This window comes from Cebus imitator, unplaced genomic scaffold (genome assembly GCF_001604975.1).
Source record: "Cebus imitator isolate Cc_AM_T3 unplaced genomic scaffold, Cebus_imitator-1.0 Scaffold219, whole genome shotgun sequence".
NCBI lineage: Eukaryota > Metazoa > Chordata > Mammalia > Primates > Cebidae > Cebus > Cebus imitator.
The window spans coordinates 3495004-3515941 of record NW_016107534.1 but is presented as its reverse complement, the minus strand read 5'-3'; the positions used below and the strand labels follow the sequence as shown (position 1 = coordinate 3515941).

Here is a 20938-nt window from a genome sequence, read left to right as displayed (position 1 = left end):
TAAAAGGAGCCAGGCATTCTGGGAGAAATGGTTGATTCCAAGAGTAGGACATGCAATGTTCAAGATAAGCTTAGATGATCTTGTACCAAGAGCAAGGAAATGTTCAAAGAATGAAAGGGGTATGTCAAAAGACAAGTCACAGAAGCCACGCTGAGGAGGCTCTCCCTGGTCAAATCGAGAACAAGATGATCATGCAAATAAGTAATAATAGTAATGGATTATAACCTATTAAATAAAACAGGAAACAATGATTCCATACAAATAAAAATAATGAATAAATCAAAGATGAAGAATGAGATATTTATAGTTTCAGAGTACTACCCCACATAAACATATTAATTTTATTTTTATTTATTTATTTTTGAGACAGGGTCTCACTCTGTCAACCAGGCTGCAGTGCAGTGCAATCTCAGCTCACTGCAATCTCTACCTTCTGGGCACATGTCACCATACCTGGCTAACTTTTATAAGTTTTTGTAGAAATGGAGTTTCACTCTGTTGCCTAGGCTAGTCTTGAACTCCCGGGCTCAAGTAATCTGCCAGTCTTGGCCTCCCAAAGTGCTGGGATTACAGGCATGATCGAGCCCTGCCTAAAAAACATATTAATTATAACTTTTACAGAGGAAAATCCTGGCAGATACCGCCTCAATCAAGGGATCAAAGAGAACATCATCAGTTCTGGGACAAACTGAAATCATGTGCCACCTGATAGGATGCATCACTTCTTTGTATTCCCACCACAGATGCACAGCCTGAATCTCATAATGAGGAAGCACTAGAAAAATCCAAATTGAGGACATTCTACAAAATAATCCATCTGCAATCTTCAAAAGTGTCAAAGTCATGAAAATCAAAGAAAGACTGAGAAACTGTTCTGTACTAATGAAGATTAAAGAGACACAACAATCAAATGTGACATATAAGTACGGACTGGATTCTTTTGTTAGAAAAATATTATCAGAACAACAAGTGAAACTCCAGTGGGATCTAAACATTGAATGGTAGTAATGAATCAAATGTTAATTTTCTACTTCTGATGGTTATACTGGTTGTACAGGAAAATGTCCTTGTTTGTAGAAAAGATACACTAAAGTATTTGGGGGTTGCTATGGTCTGAATGTATGTTCTCCTCCCCCAGAGTCATATGTTAAAACCTAACCCCCTAAGTGATGGCATTGAAAGGAGATTATGGAAGAGGTAATTAGACATGAGAATTCTGCCCTCACGAATGGGATTAGTGCATTTATAAAACAGGCCTGAGGAAGCTTGCTTGCCCCTTTGGCCATGTGAGGACACATAGAAAGCGCCATCTATGAGGAACAGGCCCTCACCAGATACTGAATCTATCGGTGCCTTGATCTTGGGCTTCCCAGCCTCCTGAACTGCGAACAATAAATACCATTATTTTTGAATTACCCAGTCTATTTTGTTATAGCAGCCCATATCAACTAAGACAAAGGTGAAAGATAATTAGGTTGGGAAACAAAGCAAAATTTCCTTGTAGTTATTTTTTTAAAGGAAAAAAAATGTGGGGTGGAAACAGTAAAATAATATTAAAATTGGTAAGCCAATTGTGATTAATCCATTCAGGAAAAAATAGAAAAGGAACCATGAAGGGTGGTAATGCTCAGTGAGCCTAAGGGTGAAAAACAAACTTGATGTATTCAGCAACCTGAGACAGTAGAGAAGCACTTACTATTTTAAGCTACCACACTGAAGTCTCATGTCACTGACTGAGCAGGCCAAAAAAGATTGAAGAGTGTTTCTGTCTCGACTCATTAGTCTGTAGCTCCAAACAGATAGATTTTCAATTTAATATATTCATTTTGGGCAGCCAAAGTACTTTTTTCCTTAGAGAACATATAACCCAGAAAACTCTCATAGTGAGGATGCTAGCAGTAACTGTCTGTACCTTGTGGAACCTTTAATGTTCTTAATCAGGAATGTGACCACATAAGTGTTGTGCTTTGGGAGAGACAATCTTCGGAAAGCTGATCTAGTCACACAGATGACCTGGATCTTATGAACCCCATAAAAGATTCCAGACCATTGCTCAATATACCAGTTTCCCTATAGTGGTCTCATTATGGTTAGCAACTCCATATATATTACATCTCTGATGATAAAAGAGGAGATTTAGAAATTTGTGGGGGTATTTTCGGTTGTCACAATAATTGGAAGGGGAGTGTGACTGGCATTTAGTGGGCAGGACCAGGAATCTGGACATTTTGAAAGTGCAAGACAGTCAACAAAAAGCTGTGCCGCAGCTGATAAAATTTTCAAATATCCCAATGAAAGTTCACATGGGAAAAAAACCTATTTATAATTATCTGAGTTTAGAAACTAGTTCCACTTTACAAATTAACAAAAAGTAGTTTTGTAGTTTTAATACAAAACAATAGTTTTTCCAGGAATGTAACAGCTATGTAAATCAAGAGAAAACTCATATTTTTTATTGTTCTTGTTGTTCAGAAGTTTACAAAAAGTTGTTTACTATTTCAGAAAATCATATAATTTGGCAATGCTGCTGTGATACTCTGGAATCAATAACATTTCTTTCTATCTTCAAATAATACTATTTGAAACAATACTATGAACTAGTACAAATATCTGACTATTCTACTAGAGTTGTCCCCAAATATTTACATATTGAAATACATATTATTTTAAGTATTATACTTTCTTTTTATTCCTCCTTCATATTTCGGTTAAGATTTTATATTGATTTTTTAAAAGATATGTACCTAGACATGTTACATCTGAATTTCATTTCAGGATAATTCAGGGATACTGTAAAAAAAAAAGTTTTTTAATAAAAAGGGGACATTAAACCTGATGAGCGTAAGGTAGGAATCACTGGTGTAGGCAAATCATGGTAATCCTGTCCCCTGGCTAGGACTGGTGGAGCACAGGCATGTGATCCGGTCCTACGATGGAGTATCCTGGAGGGACTTCTCTTGAGCAAGGAAGAAATGGTCCCTCTTTGTTTTCATGTCAGTGTGTGATGACTAGAATAGTTGTAAGCAACTTGCTATCAGCCTGAGAGTGAAGTAAGCACACTGAGGAGGCAGCTCCAAGAGAATCAGAGAGGTGAAGCTGGAGCCCTGAGATCCTGCATCTGAAGTCTGCCTTCCCTTTGGACTTTCTGCTGTGTACTGTGATAAATTCCCTTATGTGACATAACTTTTATTACAGTCTATTGTTATAATTGCTCTCTTTTATTCTGAGTTACTGTTATTCATTTCTTTTAGTGCCTAATTTATAGCTGCCTCTCAGTATCCTCAGGGGATTGATTCCAGGACTCCCATGATACCAAAATCTGAGGATACTCAAGTCCCTTATATAAAATGATGCAATTTTTGCATATAACCTGTGCACATCCTTCTCTCTGTGTGTGTGTGTGTGTGTGTGTGTGTGTGTGTGTGTATTTGAGACAGCGTTTCACTCTTGTTGCCCAGGCTGGAGTGCAATGGCATGATCTCAGCTCACTGCAAACTCTGCCTCCTGGGTTCAAGAGATTCTCTTGCCTCAGCCTCCTGAGTAGTTGGGACTACAGGCATGCACCACCACACCAGCTAATTTTGTATTTTTAGTAGAAACAGGATTTCTCCATGTTGGTCAGACTGGTGTCAAACTCCCGACCTCAGGTGATCCGCCCACCTCAACCTCTCAAAGTGCTGGGATTACAGGTATGAGCCACTGTGCCCAGCCCCTTCTGTATATTTTAAAGCATCTCTAGGTTATTTATAATACCTAACATAGTATAAATGCTATGTAAATCGTTGTTATATTTCTTATCTGTTTTTTTATTGTTGTATTATTTTATTTTCTGAATATTTTGATCTGCAATTGGTCAAATCCTCAGGAAGGATTGGTGTACATGGAGGCCCAATTGCATAAATTAAACTTAATCATAGGTATATATGTATAGGAAAAAACATAGTATCCATAGGGTTAGGTACTGTCTAAAATTTCAGGTGTCCACTGGGGGTCTTGAAACTTATCCCCCACAGACAAGGTGGGGAGACTATTGTATATTGAAGTTAAAATCTTGACTCTGTGATTTCTAGCTATATAACCTTAAACAAATATCTTAAGTCCTCTGAGCCTCAGCTTCTTCGTTTACAAAATGGAAACAATACCTGCTTTATATGGCCATTATAAGGATTAATGAGCTAATACTTGTTAAGCTCTTAACTCAGTGCTTGGCATGTTGTAAGCTTTCAGTAGCTCGTGGCTATTATTAACTATTGTTATTAAAAGGAGGAAGGAAAAGAACTCACAGCAGTTTGAGCAGTGATGTGTGTGCAACCCACGATTTTGGCTCCAGCCAAAGGCTTTTCTCCTTGAGCTCTCTTCCTCAAAGCCATCAGTGCAGGCATTTCTGGAAAGGCCCAATATATAAACAGCAATATTAAAGAAGAGGGGATAAGAGATAAAAGAACAAACAGAAAAACTTTCTTTCTTAAGCTAAGGTCCTTCCCCTCAAGGGATCAAGACATTAAACCTGAATTTTCCTTTATAAAAAACTTTGAGAGACAAACATTTTAGGGTTCTGATTCTCTATATTCCAGTCATTATCCAGTCTCTCTCCTTTTTTTTTTTTTTTTTTTTTTTTTTTTTTTTTTTTTTTTTTTTTTTTTTTTTTTTTTTTTTTAATGATTTTTGTTGTTGTTGTTGAGATGAAGTCTCACTGTTGTTGCCCAGGTGGGAGTGCAATGGCACGATCTGAGCTCACTACAACTTCTGCCTCCTGGGTTCAAGCGATTCTCCTACCTCAGACTCCCAAGTAGCTGGGATTACAAGTGTGTACCACCATGCCCAGCTAATTTTTATATTTTTAGTAGAGATGGGGTTTCGCCATGTTAGCCAGACTGGTCTTGAACTCCTGACCTCATGTGACCCGCCTGCCTCAGCCTCCCAAAGTGCTGGGATTACAGGTGTGAGCCACTGTGCCTGGCCTCTCTCTCTCTTTTTTTTTTTTTTTTAAATATAGGGTTCCTTGCAGACTTGTCAGAGTTCCTCAGTGTTTCCTGTGTTCATATTTATTTTGTTATAAGTATTCTTCATTATCACATAGAAATTTCACAAGCTACCAGACCCCAGACATAAAAAGGGATTAATATGGACAAAAAGACACAGGCAGGCTGGGAAGGAAAATGTGCTTGTTTTCTTTACCTTGTTCAGCAATTTCAATTTCTCTTCGTCCAAACTCTGCTTGTTTGATGTTCTTGACACAGAAGTCACTGCTTCCCTTAGAGTTCTTTTGCTGCTTGTCCCTGGGGGATGTCTCATCATCAGAGCTATCTGTATATGAAGCCGCTGGAATGACAGAATAAAAAACTCTCAGGGGGAAAAAATGCTTCCTCTAAAATTCTGGACCATGGAGCGAACTGAGGTTTCTCTAGCCATCTAGCAACATATAAATTTTTTACCTCTGGTAAGCACCTACATGCTATACACAGGCCAGAAGAGGGAAGATGAAAGAGACTGCCAAAGACATTCTCCCTGGATAGCCTTAACTTGAAATCTAGGGCTAACTTTATCTTCAGAACATGCAGAGGTACTTGAATATGCAAAAAGAGAGAGGTTACACCACAGTAGCATTAGGTTAAAATCATGGCCATTAACCTATGGGTTTTGGGGATTCTAGCTACTCTGCTCTGTGTGCTGCTTAAGTATTTGATATAATTTGTGTTTTAGTGAAATTACTGAATAGATAAGACCTAGAAAACAAGGAACCCACGGGAAAGTAATTAAGAACCACACAAAAAGTATTTGTCTGACATAACAGAGCTTTCTTTTTTAAGACTGACTCTGATGAGGCTGAATTGTGCCTGCAGACCCAATTATACATCGACAATGAAGTATTCAATGTGCTCTCCCTTCTTGCTGGCCTCAGTGGGTCCTGTGTTATGCATTTTAGGCTCTCAAAAAAGTAAATAAATCCTCTTTTGGTACAAAAAAATGCTCTGATAACGAATCCATTTAGCAACATACCCTAGAGTGTGAAAGGTCTAAAACTTTTTATCGTGGCTAACAGGCAGCTGCTGCTATTGCTATTCACATGCTTAGCTGAGGTCTTTTTAGTCTTCACAGAGTTCTGTAGTTGCTAACCATTTGCTAGATTATGTGAAGCACTGTCCTTCCCTGATTTGTGTTTGAGTTTCTGAAGATAGTTCCCTAACCCCCAAGTTTTCTTAGGGGTTAAGAAACACTCTCTAGAAAATGCTCCTCTCAATGGAGTAAGTACTGCCATCACTTTTAAGGGTAGAAAACTGAAAGTTCAGAGTGCCTAGGATCCATGATGCTCTGATCTATTTATATCCAGAGAATTAAGGCATTTCTGAGATTTCTTAGCAAAGGGTCTATCTCTGGGAGGGCTGTAAAAGGCAAGTCTGACCTTGCCCAGTTAATCAGGCATGGCACTATTTGGACAGCAGGGGCTTGAGAATCTCTCTTGGAGCTGGAGCAAAGTCCTAACACGAGGCAACAGGAACGAACATGGGCACCAGGGGAGGTGAGGGAATTAGTAAATCCCCAAAGAGACTTTTGTTCTTGAAAGGAGCTAATCTGTACAAAAAGTTTATGGTTCCCTTTCCTAGGGTGAGTGAGGGCTCAAAGTACTTTTGGAAACAGAACCCAGAAACAGTTTTCTGGGAAGTCATTTGTTTTATGAATCAATATTCAGAAATACCTAATAAATTAGAGGCTTGGGGAACCATGCTTCTACCACCTGAGAGATAAAAAGATAACAGCCATCACTAATCCTGATCCAGATTTAGAGGAAAATTACTTTTGAAGAAAGTGTTCATATTCATAATATCCTGAAATCTCAAATCCTTTTTCGGAGTCATGATGATTTTTATGCTTCCCAGTGGCCATTTAAATACAGTGATCATGTGTTCTGGAGCCACTGTGGTTAAGTCTCAGTCTCTGGTTCTGGGTATATGAAGTGGAACTGATAGCAGAATCCATTTGAAAGAGTGGTGAATTTATTCACGTGTTCAGTCATTCACACAATTGCTCATTCAAATTTTAATTATGCATCTATTATGTACAAGACATAGCCTTGGTGCTGGAAATACATTACAGATATAGATGGTCCTAACCTTCATCGAGTTTGCAGTCTAGTGAGTGAGTCAAAAAAGAAGTAACTAGTTACAAAATTAATTATTTAGAGGATTTTAAAAAATACAGTTGCAATGTGTGCTATAAAGCAGAAATCAGGATGTCATAAGACTATATAATAGGAGGACATGATTTGTCAAAGTCAAGTTGTTGAATAGATTAGGTAAGACAATGTATGTAAAGTGCTTAGTGCAATGCTTGGCACACAGTAATTAAGCACTCAATAAATGATACCTGGTATTACCCACTTTTGCACATATTTTAAATTCAGTTCCAGATATAACATCTTTAAGCGTTCTTACTCAGCTTTAGGATATTGAATGGAAAAAGAATGATATACATACATTATCATTTAGCAGTTTCTCTTTTTTTATACCTCTATCATCTCCTACTAATCTACCCAAGCAGCAGGTGGCTGGCTGGCAGTGATCTGAATGGTTGAGACTGGAGTCCTAACTCTACCCAGAATAGATCCCCCTTCCTATGACTCTTTAGTTTCTAAGGATGAGTCAGAAGAAAACCAAAAAGCAAAACAAAATTTGAAAATTTTCCCTTAAGGGAAGCATTTCAATTTCTGGCTTCACCATTTTTCCCCCCAACTTAAAGAAAAAAAAATCTTTCTACCACTTACCTATTCTAAAAGCTGGAAAAAAAAGTATTTTACTTTCTTAACAGTAGTCAAGTAGTTACAGTTAATTCAACCAATGTTCTTCTTTGAGCCAAAACATATTTGTTTTCAAAGAGCCTCCCAACACCCCCCTTTTTTTTGAGACAGGGTCTTACTCTGTCACCCAGGCTGGAGTGCAGTGGCATGATCCCAGCTCACTGCAACCTCTGCCCCCCAGTTCAAGCAATTTTCCTGCCTCAGCTTCCCGAGTAGATAGGATTACAGGTGCCCATCAGTGCGCCTGGCTAATTTTTGCATTTTTAGTAGAGACGGGATTTCACCATGTTGGTCTCAAATGCCTGACCTCAGGTGATCGGCCCGCCTCGGCCTCCCAAAGTGCTGGGATTATGGGCTTGAACCACCACGCCCGACCTCAGAGAGCCCTGTATACGAACCTGCTATCAGGTAAGAACCAAAACTGCTATCAGTTGTCTAGATTGCACTAATATGTGGATACAACATGGCTGACAGAGCCAGACTAAGATAATGTATTATTACTTCTAAAAACACAGTAGAAAGGTTATTGCTGAACTAGTGACATTTACTCATTTATTCTTTGAATCCATACTTATTTCTGCCACAAAGTAACAAACTTATGATGACAATTGAGATAGCATTGATTCTTCCTAGAAAAATAAAGAGAAACCCAAAACATATGTACAAACTCCCTTGAACAGAGTTTCTAAAATATTTGTAATTGTCAGTATACTCTAAAGCCCAGAGTCATAATTTAAATAAACAAGAACAACCAATAACCTACTAAAGTAGTCCTGAGATCCCAGATCTAGCTTCAACCCTAAGTGGTTAAGTGACCAATTTTTAATTTATCCAACTGTAAACTGTAACAGATTCCCTCTTTCCTCATGCTCTCTCTTTCCCCCAACTACCACCAGAAAAATCTTATGCATAAATGAGATAATACCCAAAAGGGTTGTTTCTAGGTAGAAAAGTAGTATGAAGTACAATATAACTTTACTATGGGATGTTATCTTGTTTCATTATTTTCCAAAATCAAAATATAACATAATGAATCAAGAATCCACAATCTATCCCACAGAACATGTATGCATATGTTTTATGGTTCAAGCCTGATTAAGCTTTACCTCCCAACAGCTGTGATACTGTGGGTTACTGCTAGGAGAAGAAGCAGTCAGAACCCTGACTGAATTAGTCCTACTAGGCTATTTTAAGTCAGGCAACTCCTCTTGGGCCTAACCTATCCATTTGGTAATGGAAATAGCAGTAGGGACCTGTGTGTCACGTTATAGTAGACTTCACTGGTGAATAACACTCTAGAAATGTGTAACAAGCTGTTAGCAACCCAAATACAAATAAAACTTTGTTCTTTGGAAAAATCTGAAAATATCTCAAACTTTATAAGAATTGTAGATTTTGGGGAAAAAAAGAACCAATCGTGAAGAAGGGACTCCTGTCTTCTCTCCTCAGCCTTAACCAATTAGCTCACTGCAAAGACAGTTTATTCGGAAATATATCACTGAGAATGGTCTTACTGAAAAAAGAGTTTTGATTCATTTGTTTTTATGAGGTTTTCTCCTTAGGGAAAGAGTTTTTAGAAGTTTGCTTCTTATAAAATAGTTTCATGGATTAATGCAGCACTTTTCAACCTGGGTTCTGCTAGAATTAAGTCCTAATACTTTGAAGCATCCATTGTACATAATGATAACTTCTCTCCCACGCGACTGGAAAGGTACTAGTTATGTATCATCTTTTCAAGAATTAAGAAAAGTCTATAAAATTATTTTCTGTGTTCTGTGATTCAGATGAAGATCCCTGGTTAAGAAAAGCTGGTAGAGGTTCCTAAATGAAAGCATGGCAAAACTTAGTACTAGGATCTTTAGGAAGGGAGAGGAGGCTACAGCCTATGTAAACCTCTATGTATCTTCAGCAAGACAAGCACTCTGGATAGGAAAGTATCTTTTTTGAAATCTCATAACCTTCTTTTGTTGTTCACCCACACTGAGTATATGAGAGACCTCAACAAGGGTATAAAAATATAATGTCTCTGAACACCTTTCATCAATATTTATTTATTGAGTACCTCTTACATGTCAAACACAGTTCTAAGTGCTGGGAATAAAGCAATGTAAAACAGAAAAAAAAAATCTCTGCTCTCATGGATCTTGCATTTAAGTAGAAGGAAAAAGACCAAAATATATTAGTAACATATATATTTTATATGATAAGGTGCTACGAAAAAAAATTAAGGAGGAAAATTTGATAGGGAATGTTGGGTGGGGTTCTGTATAGTATTTATTTCTAATGAATTAATTTTTAATTGACAACAATTGTACATATTTTTGTGTATTAACATGATGTTTTGAGATATGCACACACTGTGGAATGGCTCAACAGAGATAATTAACATATGCATTATCTCATATCCCTATCATTTTTTGGTGGTGAGAACACTTAAAATCTGTTGTCCTAGCAATTTTCTAGAATACAACACATTGTCATTAACTATAGTCACCATGTTGTGTACAATTTAAAAGAGTAGCCAGGATAGAATTCATGAGAAGCTGATAATTTTTGATGAAGAACTGAAGGAGGTAAGGTAGCCAGCCATGCATGTATCGGATAAAAGGCATTCCAGGCAGAGGGAACAAGTACAAAGGTCTTGAAGCAGGAGAGTGCTTGGCACATTTCAAAGTAACAGTAGGAGGCTAGTTTGGCCAGGATGAAATGAACATTACAGGGAGGAAAGAGGTTTGGGAAAGTAGAGAAGTGAACAGAAATGTAATGTAGGCCACTGTAAGAACTTTAGACTTTACCAAGAGTGAGACTGGGAAGGCACTGGAAGGTTTTAGGCAGTGAAATGATGTGACATGACTTATTTTAAAAGAATACATTTGGCTGTAGTGTTGAGAACAGACTGAAGATGGGTAAGGTTGGAACTAAGGAGCTCAGTTTTTAATACATGAGAGGTTTGAGATGTCTATGAGCTGGGTGCCATGGCTCATGCCTGTAATCCCAGCACTTTGGAAGGAGGATTGCTTGAGGCCAGGAGTTCAAGACCAGCCTAGGCAACAAAGTGAGACCCCCATCTCTACAAAACAGTTTTTAAAGATTAGCTGGATGTAGTGGTACACATCTGTAGTCCTAGTTACTGGGGAGGCTGAAGTGGGAGGACTACCTGAGCCCAAGAGTTTGAGGTTACAGTGAGCCATGATTGCACCACTGCATTCCAGCCTGGACAATAAAGCAAGACCCTGTCTCTTAAAATAAAATAGAATAAAATAAAAAGAGATATCTATAAAATATTCAAGTGAAAGGACTGAGTAGGCAGTTATGTATATAGCAGAGAGATTTGAGCTGAGGATAAAATATGAGCATCAAACACCAATACATGGTATTTAAACCTGTGAGACTGAATGAGTTCATCTAGGGAGAAAGTCCAAGGGAAGAAGGGAAGAGGTCCAAGGATCAGTCTTTGGGGCTTTCCAGTGTTAATTTCTATAGTTATTAAAATTTTTTTTTTATTAAAAAAAATTTATTTTTTGAGATGGAGTCTCCTCTGTTGCCCAGGCTGGAGTACAGTGGCACAATCTGGGCTCACTGCAACCTCTGCCCCCCAGGCTCAAACAACTCTCATGCCTCAGCTTCCTGAGTAGCTGGAATTACAGGTGTGCGCCACCACACCTGGCTAGTTTTTATATTTTTTGTAGAGACAGGGTTTCACCATGTTGGCCAGGCTGGTCTTGAACTCATACTTCAGATGACCTGTCTGTCTTGGCCTCTCAAAATGCTGGAATTACAGGTGTGAGCCACTGTGTCCAGCCTAGTCATTTAAATTATAATGCATGCTGAAAATGGGCCTCAAGTTCTCATTGACATATATTTGCATATATATCATCTCATATTTAGAGAGTGGTGAGTCAGTTCCATTACTCTTGGCTTTTCATTCGATGCACATGGAGCTCTTTTTCTACCATTTTATATAACTTTCCATTGTCTGTATTATGAATATGCCAGGAGCAAGAGTTTTCCAGCATCACACAACAAATCAAACATGGATCAAAGACTAGAAACTAGGTCTCTCCTAACTCCTAGTCCAAGAATCAAGGTAGTAGGCATTTCTATTCAGAGTCTGTTTAAAAGGGCTTGACAACCATTCACTCAAAGGGGAAAAATAAAAAAACAAAACAAGGCAACAGTGCATGTGATGCAGCTGCTAAAGAAGCAAACATTTTAGGTTTCATTTTAAAATCACGAGTTTACAGAACTAACACTAGTTCAGATCATTGAGAATATTGTGTTGATAGGCATAATATTTTAAAAATAATACCTAATCTGAAACAGGTCCAGATGAGGGTAACCAGGGCAGTGGGATAACCCTAAATCAGGCAACCAAAACTAGCAAATTGTAAATAAAATCTTTAAATCCAGGGATTATATAAGAACTTAACAGGAGATAAATTATAGTAAGTCGCACACCATGGTTTAAAATGCTCTCAGAGAGGTCAGCAACCCGTGGGAAGCTGAATGAGATCTTAAGTTCTTTTTCATTTCCAGGATGTTTTGACTCCCTGCTCCTAAACTTAATATCGTTAAATAGATATATTAGGTTTACAATTTTTGACTTATAAAAAGGGTAATTTCATATAGTTTAATCTAAAAGGTCTAAATTTACCAGGATGATACCAGTCCATATCATTCACCAAAAAGCTATGCCAAGCCACTATGCGCTCACTTAGAAACCAAGGGCATCAATTACTCTCTTCCAAGTAAATAGATCTTTTTAAAATACCCTCCCTGCCTATGGGGGTTGGGTGGGATGGCAGGCATTCATTACCTCTGCAGGAACACAGTTGGATATGTATATCTAGTTTGTAGGGGAGAGATTGAGCTGGAGTTAAAATTTGGTATTATTATTATTCAGTATCAATCTTTAGATAACATGCACAAACCCACAGCTTAAAATTTACAATTCACATTTTTCACAATTATTATGGTTTCCAGAGTTACATTAACCAGTTCATGAATTTTCAACACTGCTTATTTCAGCAGAATAAGATTAAGATAGGTTTCCCAGCCAGGCACAGTGGCTCATGCCTGTAATCCCAGCACTTTGGTAGGCTGAGGAGAGAGAATCACTTGAGCCCAAAATAATTGTAAATTTAGGCAGGCATGGTGGTGGGTGCCTGTGGTCTCAGCTACTCAGGAGACTGAGGTGGGAGGATTGCTTGAGTCCAGGAGCTCAAGGCTGCAGTGAGCTGTGACCATGCCACTGCACTCCAGCCTGGGTGACAGAGTGAGACCCTGTCTCAAATCTTGTACTACCCCTTGTAGTACAAGATTCTGTACCTTTAGACAAAAATCCATAGGAAGTGATGTCATATGCTTTATATCATTCACTGTTATTGCGGGGGGGAAAGTAAAAAGAGAAATGTAAAAAGTATATAATCTACCCAGCCTAAAAGCTACAGTTTCTCAAACAACTGTTCTTCAACTTTATATAACAAATATTATTTTCCTATTTGTACAAAGAACAAATAAAATTTCAGGTCATGACAAAAATTTTCTACTGAATATTACTATTTATAATGTGAAGAGGTAACTAGGGCAAACACTCGGCTCCCTACCACATCCCAACACAAGAACAAAATAAACTAACTCCACATTAAATCAGATTCATATTAGGCAGCGTTTAGCACAAATGGCTGATGCCTTCAAGGGGTCCTACATAGTAACAGCTCAACTGGCATTCAATGATAACTCAGTCCCAAGGCACATGTATTTGAATTAATGCTAATGCAACAGATAGAAGGAGTAACAAGAAGTCCAATGTCACAGCTTAGGAGAGAAGGCAAAGGGATCACTTGCTTGAGCTAGCTACAGTGTCTTCATTATTTCTTGGGGCAATTGAGGTTTCCCTGTTAATTTGCAAGTATCAGATGGAGAGATGAAGAGCTTTTTTTTTTTTTTTAAAGGAAGAAAAAAAAAAAAACCCACGAATATGTACACATACTGTTTAGGAAAGGTCATCAGTGAACTACATATTCCCACCCTTCTGAGTAGATTAAAGAATTCAATTTCCTTAATCATTCTCTTCTGCTTCTATTGGAAGAGGAGGCCTCTATTAAGCTCCACTCTGAATTTCCAAGAGAAATGCAAAGCTTCTACCCAGAATTTTAGTCTAAATTTTGACTCAAAGTATTTATTCAAAGCACAGTCTTGCTCTTGCTTAATTAGCCTTGGATAGACAGGAGGTCCCATTGAGTTGGTACTTATTAGCCTCAACAGCTGGGTCTACAGCAGCTCAGTACTCACCCGAGCTGTAGCTGTCAGTAGATGACTGAGAAATGGAACGAGACAGAGAGCGACGTCCAATTTTGGTGGGACGTTTGTTGAATTCTTGCTTCTGGTCAGCAAACTGGATCTGCTAAGAAAAAGAAAGCTAGTTATATAAAGAAAAAGCACCTCCATTTTGACACAGCGATTCAAGGCTTGGTATTACAGGCTCTCACCTTTCCCAACAGTTGATCTTATTGTATCAATCCATATTTGGAATGTTAAGACTCTTTGAAGAGAGGAATACTTTTTCATTGTTTTTTTTTGTTTTGTTTTTTTTTTGTTTTTAAATAGAGATGGGGTCTTTCTATGGTGCCCAGGCTGACCTTGAACTCCTGGGTTCAAGCGATCCTCTCACCTCAGCCTCTCACACAGCTGGGACTACTGTGTCTGGCGATATTTCATTCTTTACCTACTGTGTTTCTAATCAAATTTAAATCTTTGATACACTCTTTTTTTTTGTTTTGTTTCTGAGACAGAGTCTCACTCTGTCACCCAGGCTGGAGTGCAGTGGCACAATCCCGGCTCACCACAACCTCTACCTTCTGGGTTCAATCAATTCTCCTGCCTCAGCGATCTCAGCTCACTGCAACCTCCACCTCCTGTGTTCAAACGATTCTCATGCCTCAGTACCTCGAGTTGCTGGGATTACAGGTGCACACCACTATGCCCTGCTCATTTTTGTATTTTTAGTAGAGATGGGGTTTCACCATGTTGGCCAAGCTGGTCTCGAACTCCTGACCTCGAGTGATCCACACACCTCAGCCTCCCAAAGTGCTGGGATTACAGGCATGGGCCACTGTGCCTGTATATGTGCCACTCTTTGACTATATGCTTTTTGCAATAAAATCATGACACCTCTCTCCCCCCAAATAGAGAATGGGACATTCTGGTTAAAATAAATTTTGAGAAAGTTGAGTCATATTCAACTATTTTCTACAGTTTCGCTGAAAAGTAAAGCTGGAAAAAATCTTTGAGACTATCATATTTGTAACCTCTGTATATCTAGATGAGAAAATTGCAAGGTACAGAAAGGCAAAATGACTTGCATTCAGGTTTCAAGAATCTCAGGAAATGGTATGATTTAATAATTTTTAAAGAGGCTCTTCATTAAGAATGAACATTCTGGAACTGCATTCAAATTCTGGCCATGCCACTCATTAGTTGTGTGATGTTGCTCAAGATGCTTTAGTGAGTCTCATTTTTCCACAAATACACAGAGATAAAACTACTTATACCTCATAGGTTTTAGAGAGGGTTCAATGAGACAATGCATGTAAACTGAAACATAGCAGGAAATTCAACAAATCCACTCCCCACCCAACCCCTACAGTTCAATGCTCTCGTAACTCTCACAGGTAGCCACTCTAATTTGTTAAAGCTTTTCTAAAATATATTAGATAGCTTTCCAGTACTAGTAAGTAAATACCAGTTTTTTGGTATTTTATACTATAAAATACCTAAAAGCAGTAAGATTCATCTTTATAATAGATGTAGAAGCAGCAGAGTAATTGACTGAGTATGTATAAACCCCAGATCATACTCTGGAGGTTGCACTTTGGATGAAATCTGATAACGATTTTCTTACAATTTTATCTTTCTTCTATTGTTGGAGGTTCCAGCTGATACTTCATAATACTTTACAAATCAAAGGTCATTTGTAAGCTATACTTGTTTGGGGAAAAAAAGCTCATATAATTTATTCAACTAATAACTTTTCTTTTTCTCTGTTTGCATAATTGCCTATTCTGGATCCAACGTGGCACAGAGGAAGGTCTAATGAAAAAGATCAAAGACCTGACAAGTGACTCTACCTTTAATGATAAAAAGATGGTTCCTTGACAGGCAGAACATACAGTACACCCAAATGAATGCAGGAACTGATGGCTCCACTTCCTGCAGTTAGAGGTAACTAATGAGTCACTTGAGTACTGCAACAAGGGACCACTGCCAAATGGAATTAGCTTCACATTGCCTTTTACGGGAATTCATAGCATGTTCATAGCTACAACAAATAAAGCCTGCAAAGTGCTTTAGGACTTGCAATTTTTTTTCAGCAATAGGAAAACTCATCAGATTAGAAGCTCTTCTCAAACAAAAGAAAATGACAAAGATGATTATTTTGCTCAACTAGCAATTTATTCCAAAAAAAAAAAGTTTCCTTTCTATGTACTCCCATATGACGTACATGAACTTTCATGTATTGCATTTCTCCTAGCACAGCGCTTATCACAGTGAATGTAACTATCTGTCTACCCACCTGTATTTTCTATAAACTTCAGGCTCCATGAAGGGAGAAGCTGTGATTCTTATTCACCCTTATATCCTCAGGCACAAATCCTAGGCACTCAATGAAGTGCTAAATCAATATATCGGAAGTAGCCTATTCTATCTTTACTGTCTACACTTGGTTGAATATTCAGTAAACATGGTAAACATAAACCAAGTCAAAAGTTAAAATATTTTTTAAGGGCAAAAAGAGCTAGATAGAAGAAGAGGGAGAGTGGAAAGGTGGGCAGGTGGACAGTAGTCAGGCTGCAAACTGTGGCTTCCATTTCACCAACCTTGTTCAAAACAGTCGTATGTCTTTATTCTTTTTTAGAAGCCCATCTAGGAAAAGGAATAATAATAGCACTTTTCAAAGGCCACACTGAGTCACTAACTTTTCCAGTGTACCCTTTAAAGAAGAATAAACTCTGTTTCAGATGCTCAACACGATCCCAACACAACCACATCTGTGTACACGCCCGTCTGGGTGCATATGCACACACACCGTGTACACATACCACTAGAGGGGGCCAGTCACTCTTATTCTCTAGATTTGTAGGATCAGAGTGAATAAACCATATAGCTATCTAGCTGCACTATCACCTCAAACCAGTTTCTCTGAGCTGAGCTGTCTTCTCCATAGCGTTTTCTATTTACAGTAATCCCTCCTTCCCAGGACAAGTTCATGCTGTCTTTTGGTACCAAAGAGGACTAGGCTGTGCAAGGCTCTCGCCATTTAGAACACAGGGTTCTAAAACCTTGCTTACTGGTTAGACACTGAATTCAAGTTTCTTTAAGACAGAAAAATATTAGAGCAAGACTAACCACTTAAATATGAGTTACACAATTTTCCCAAGAAACAAGTATCTTTCTCTGATAACCAGAACATGAGTCAAGTGGCTCCCTGGTGCCTGCCTCCCCTCAATATTTAAATGCCATTATATCCTTCACTCAGCAGTCCATTTCGTAAGGGATTGGTTTTGTAATCTACCCACCCCAGTTGTGGTACCTTAGTAGATTCTACCCCTAACTTTCCTACCTTGTCTGGAACCAGAGTCTTTTAAGGTAATCCTTCTTTTCCATTTGAGAGAGAACTACCTAATTCCAACAGGCATTAAGGCAAGGGAGGAAGAGACTGCTAAAAGAGGTGTAGCTCACCTTATGCCAGAGGGAGGGCTGAAAGCAGGAAAGGAGGGAAAAAGAGTATAAGCAGCTGGCCTTTTACAACAACGGCTATAGCAGCAGCAAGACTGGTAAATAAGAGCTTAGCCTCACCTGGGCTTTAATCCCAGAGTTGCCATTAACAATGTATTTCTTCTTGCTGCCCAGCATAGTGACATAACCAGCCCCACTGCCACCTCTGTGGTCCAGGGACCCTTGTGATCAGGCCTTTAAACTTTCCTCATCAGCAATTCTGTTGGCTCTGGTTCCAGCCAGCTTTTTGGGCTGGGGGGTGGGGGACTACTCTTCCTTGGAATCCCTGAAGCAGCTCCAACAACCCCTTCAGCAGTCCAGCCCCAATTTAATAAGGCATTTCTGGTAGTGGCGCATCAGCCATTCCTAATTCTGGTGGCTGTTTTGCTTTTATTTATTTTTTTCCTAAACACCTAATTACATGGATCCTCTGACCTCTAAACCTCAGCAAGTCCCTTGACAAGGCCCAACTTGCATGCGCATAACAATAGCTTATTTATATAACCACTGCACTTTTTTGCTTGCTATAATTAACTTGCTAATTAGGTTCCTTTTTAACCTTACCTCCTCCTTTTCCACGTCAGATGATTTTAGTTAACCTAGTCTCATTAGAAAAAAATTAACTACAGAGCCACTAAAACAATGAGAGACTTTATTAAAAGAGTAAGGAAAAAAAATTAATGGTGCCAAGTACTCAGGCAGTCCCTACCCTACACTCTGTGTCCTTGGATTAGCCAGACTGGGGACACTGATTTCAGCCCTGTCACCAAGGAAATCAGTTTTCTCAATTCACTGCCTTCTTCTGAATTGTGCATCTTTTACACAGGTTTTGACATTTGGTTTCTAGTCCCAGCTCAAGATTGTTGCTGATTTGGCATAGGGTGACCCAGTTTGCTTTCTTCACAAAATGTGTGCTCAAGGAAGGTATGACTACAAAGGGAAGCTTCTTATCTCCTCAGAGTCCCCAGAATCACAACAACCTTACGACATACCAAATATTCAGGCAAAAGGGCAAAGCATCACATTACTTATTTGCTGATTTCTGAAAGAGAGAGTGAAGAAGAAAGCTACACTTAACTGTCTGCTACAGAGATTGAGGGGAAAGCGATGTGACTTCTTCCTTAAAAGACTGCTTGTTGAGCACAGGAAGGGACATAAAATGGTAGATTCTCTTTTTTTTTTTTTGAGATGGAGTTTTGCTCTTTTTGCCCAGGCTGGAGTGCAATGGCGTGATCTCAGCTTACTACAACCTTTGCCTCCTGGGTTCAAGTGATTCTCCTACCTCAGCTTCCCAAGTAGCTGGGATTACAGGCACGTGCCACCACACCCAGCTAATTTTTTATATTTTTAGTACAGATGTGGTTTTTACCATGTTGGTCAGGCTGGTCTCAAACTCCAGATCTCAGGTGATCCACCCACCTCAGCCTCCCAAAGTGCTGGGATTACAGGCATGAGCCACCACACCTAGCCGGCAGATTCTTTTTTTAAGGATAATCTTTATTTAGAGAGAAAAGGTCATATTGCATACTGTTACTGACTTCTCTGGACGAGAAAGTTTTGGTAAGTGCCTATATTCACAGTTCTGTGTATGTTACTTCTATTATTTGTACAAAAATCTTAAGACGTATGTAGTATTATTCTCACTTGACAAAGCAGGAAAAAGTAACTCTGAGAGAACACATGATTTGTCCAAGGTCTCACAGCAAGTAAGCAATGGGACTGGAATTCAAGCCTGTGTTTATGCCAGAGCCAAAGCTCTTATCTACTATATCATACCTTATGATATTAATCAGAAGACCAAAGAACTCCCCTGGCCCTAATCCTAGATGTACTAGCCCCAAATCATTTCTTTTATCTTTAAATTTGTTTAACTTAAAATTATTCTTTAAATTCATTTTCATATCAGATTACATCTTAGAAATGACATCATCCAGATAATCTTGGGGCCCTGATCAAGTCACCATTCAAAAACACCTAATTATATAAGAATTTGAACTCAGCTCTTTAAGTGGCAACTTTGCCCAATGCCACTACCAGAAATGGAAACAGAAATTAATTGAACTCAAACATGGATGTTCACCATCACCCACAGCAATTCTGATCTCTTACTCATCATTTCACAAAATGAGACAGATCACTTGCTTGCTTGATGAATCTCTAAACTTCTGCTTCTTCTAACAAGAATGTCTACCCTAGTACACCTGTACTAAGCTGGTTCCCGTTTCCCTCATTCAGGTAAAAAGAAACTCCTTGGTCCAATGACTGAAGTCAGATAACCTGAGCCAGAAGGACTGGCACAGCTATACCAAATATAACCAGAAGACATTTTAAGATAGTGACAGGAAAAGCCTTACCACTTAATAAGTTTTTTATCGATTACAGTAATTCTCAAATTTTTGCTGCGTCAAAATCACCTGGAGAGCTTATTAAAGCACATTGCTGGATTTTAACAACCAGAGTTTTTGACTTATTAGGTCTGGAGGGGACCCATGCTTTTCTATTTTGTAATTAAAAAAATTTTTTTGTCAGCTTCCAACTCTCTGGTTGAAGATTCTGTGTTTTGAGTAAGTCCCAGGTTTTGAGTAAGTCAGCCGGGTGGCGCTGATGCTACTGGTCTGAAGACCACACTTTGAGAACCACTGCTCTAACACTTTCTCCAAGCATGAGTAAAGCAGCCTTGATTCTCTTGACTTTCCTTAACCGACCATTTTATCCTATCCATGGCTATAACCATGGATGCACCTTCACAGGCAGAAAAGTAAAGGTTATTTGAAAGGTCAGATAACACAATGAGGTGATCCTTTCTTTTCTTTTCTTTTTTTTTTTTTTGTGAGACGGAGTTTCGCTCTTGTCACCCAGGCTGGAGTGTAATGGTGCAATCTCGACTCACTGCAAACTCCGCCTCCAGGGTTCAAGTGATTCTCCTGCCTCAGCCTCCTGAGTAGCTGGGATTACAGGCGCACACCACCACGCCTGGCTAATTTTTTTTGCATTTTTTAGTAGAGATGGGGTTTCACCATGTTGGTTAGGCGGGTCTCAAACTCCTGACCTCGGGTGATCTGCCTATCCTGGTCTCCCAAAGTGCTGGGACTACAGGTGTGAGCCACTGTGTCTGGCTGAGGTGATCCTTTCTTTACCCCCAACACAGGAGCTAAAGAAAACTGGGTCTAATTCTGATTTCCATAACTTAAGGCTCTTAAGAAGAGATAGGTAATACATTAAGAAAAATAGGACCCATGGAGAGGATAGAAGATCTGTTTATCCTAAAGAGGGTCAGGCCAAGAGAAACCAATTAATTCCTTTTAAAGTACATAAAGTAATACTATAAATGATGTGTCTGTATCTCTACTTTTTTTTTTTTTTTTT

The 20938-nt window shown here is 38.8% G+C and overlaps 1 protein-coding gene across 6 annotated transcripts in view; it reads right to left on the bottom strand.

The window, feature by feature from the left end:
* The window catches only part of AHCYL2 (adenosylhomocysteinase like 2), a 209616-nt gene that overhangs the window by 44288 nt on the left and 144390 nt on the right, over positions 1 to 20938 (bottom strand). For 2 of the 6 annotated variants that reach the window (XM_017549545.1, XM_017549547.2), the window contains exons 2-4: positions 14090 to 14201; positions 5179 to 5322; positions 4284 to 4384 (exon numbers count right to left, since the gene is read on the bottom strand). In XM_017549545.1, the coding sequence (XP_017405034.1) occupies positions 4284 to 4384; positions 5179 to 5322; positions 14090 to 14201 (357 nt within the window). Of the gene's footprint in view, positions 1 to 4283; positions 4385 to 5178; positions 5323 to 14089; positions 14202 to 17653; positions 17933 to 20938 lie in introns of those variants that run through there. The other 4 variants (XM_017549546.1, XM_017549549.2, XM_017549550.2 and 1 more) reach the window with 3 other exon arrangements.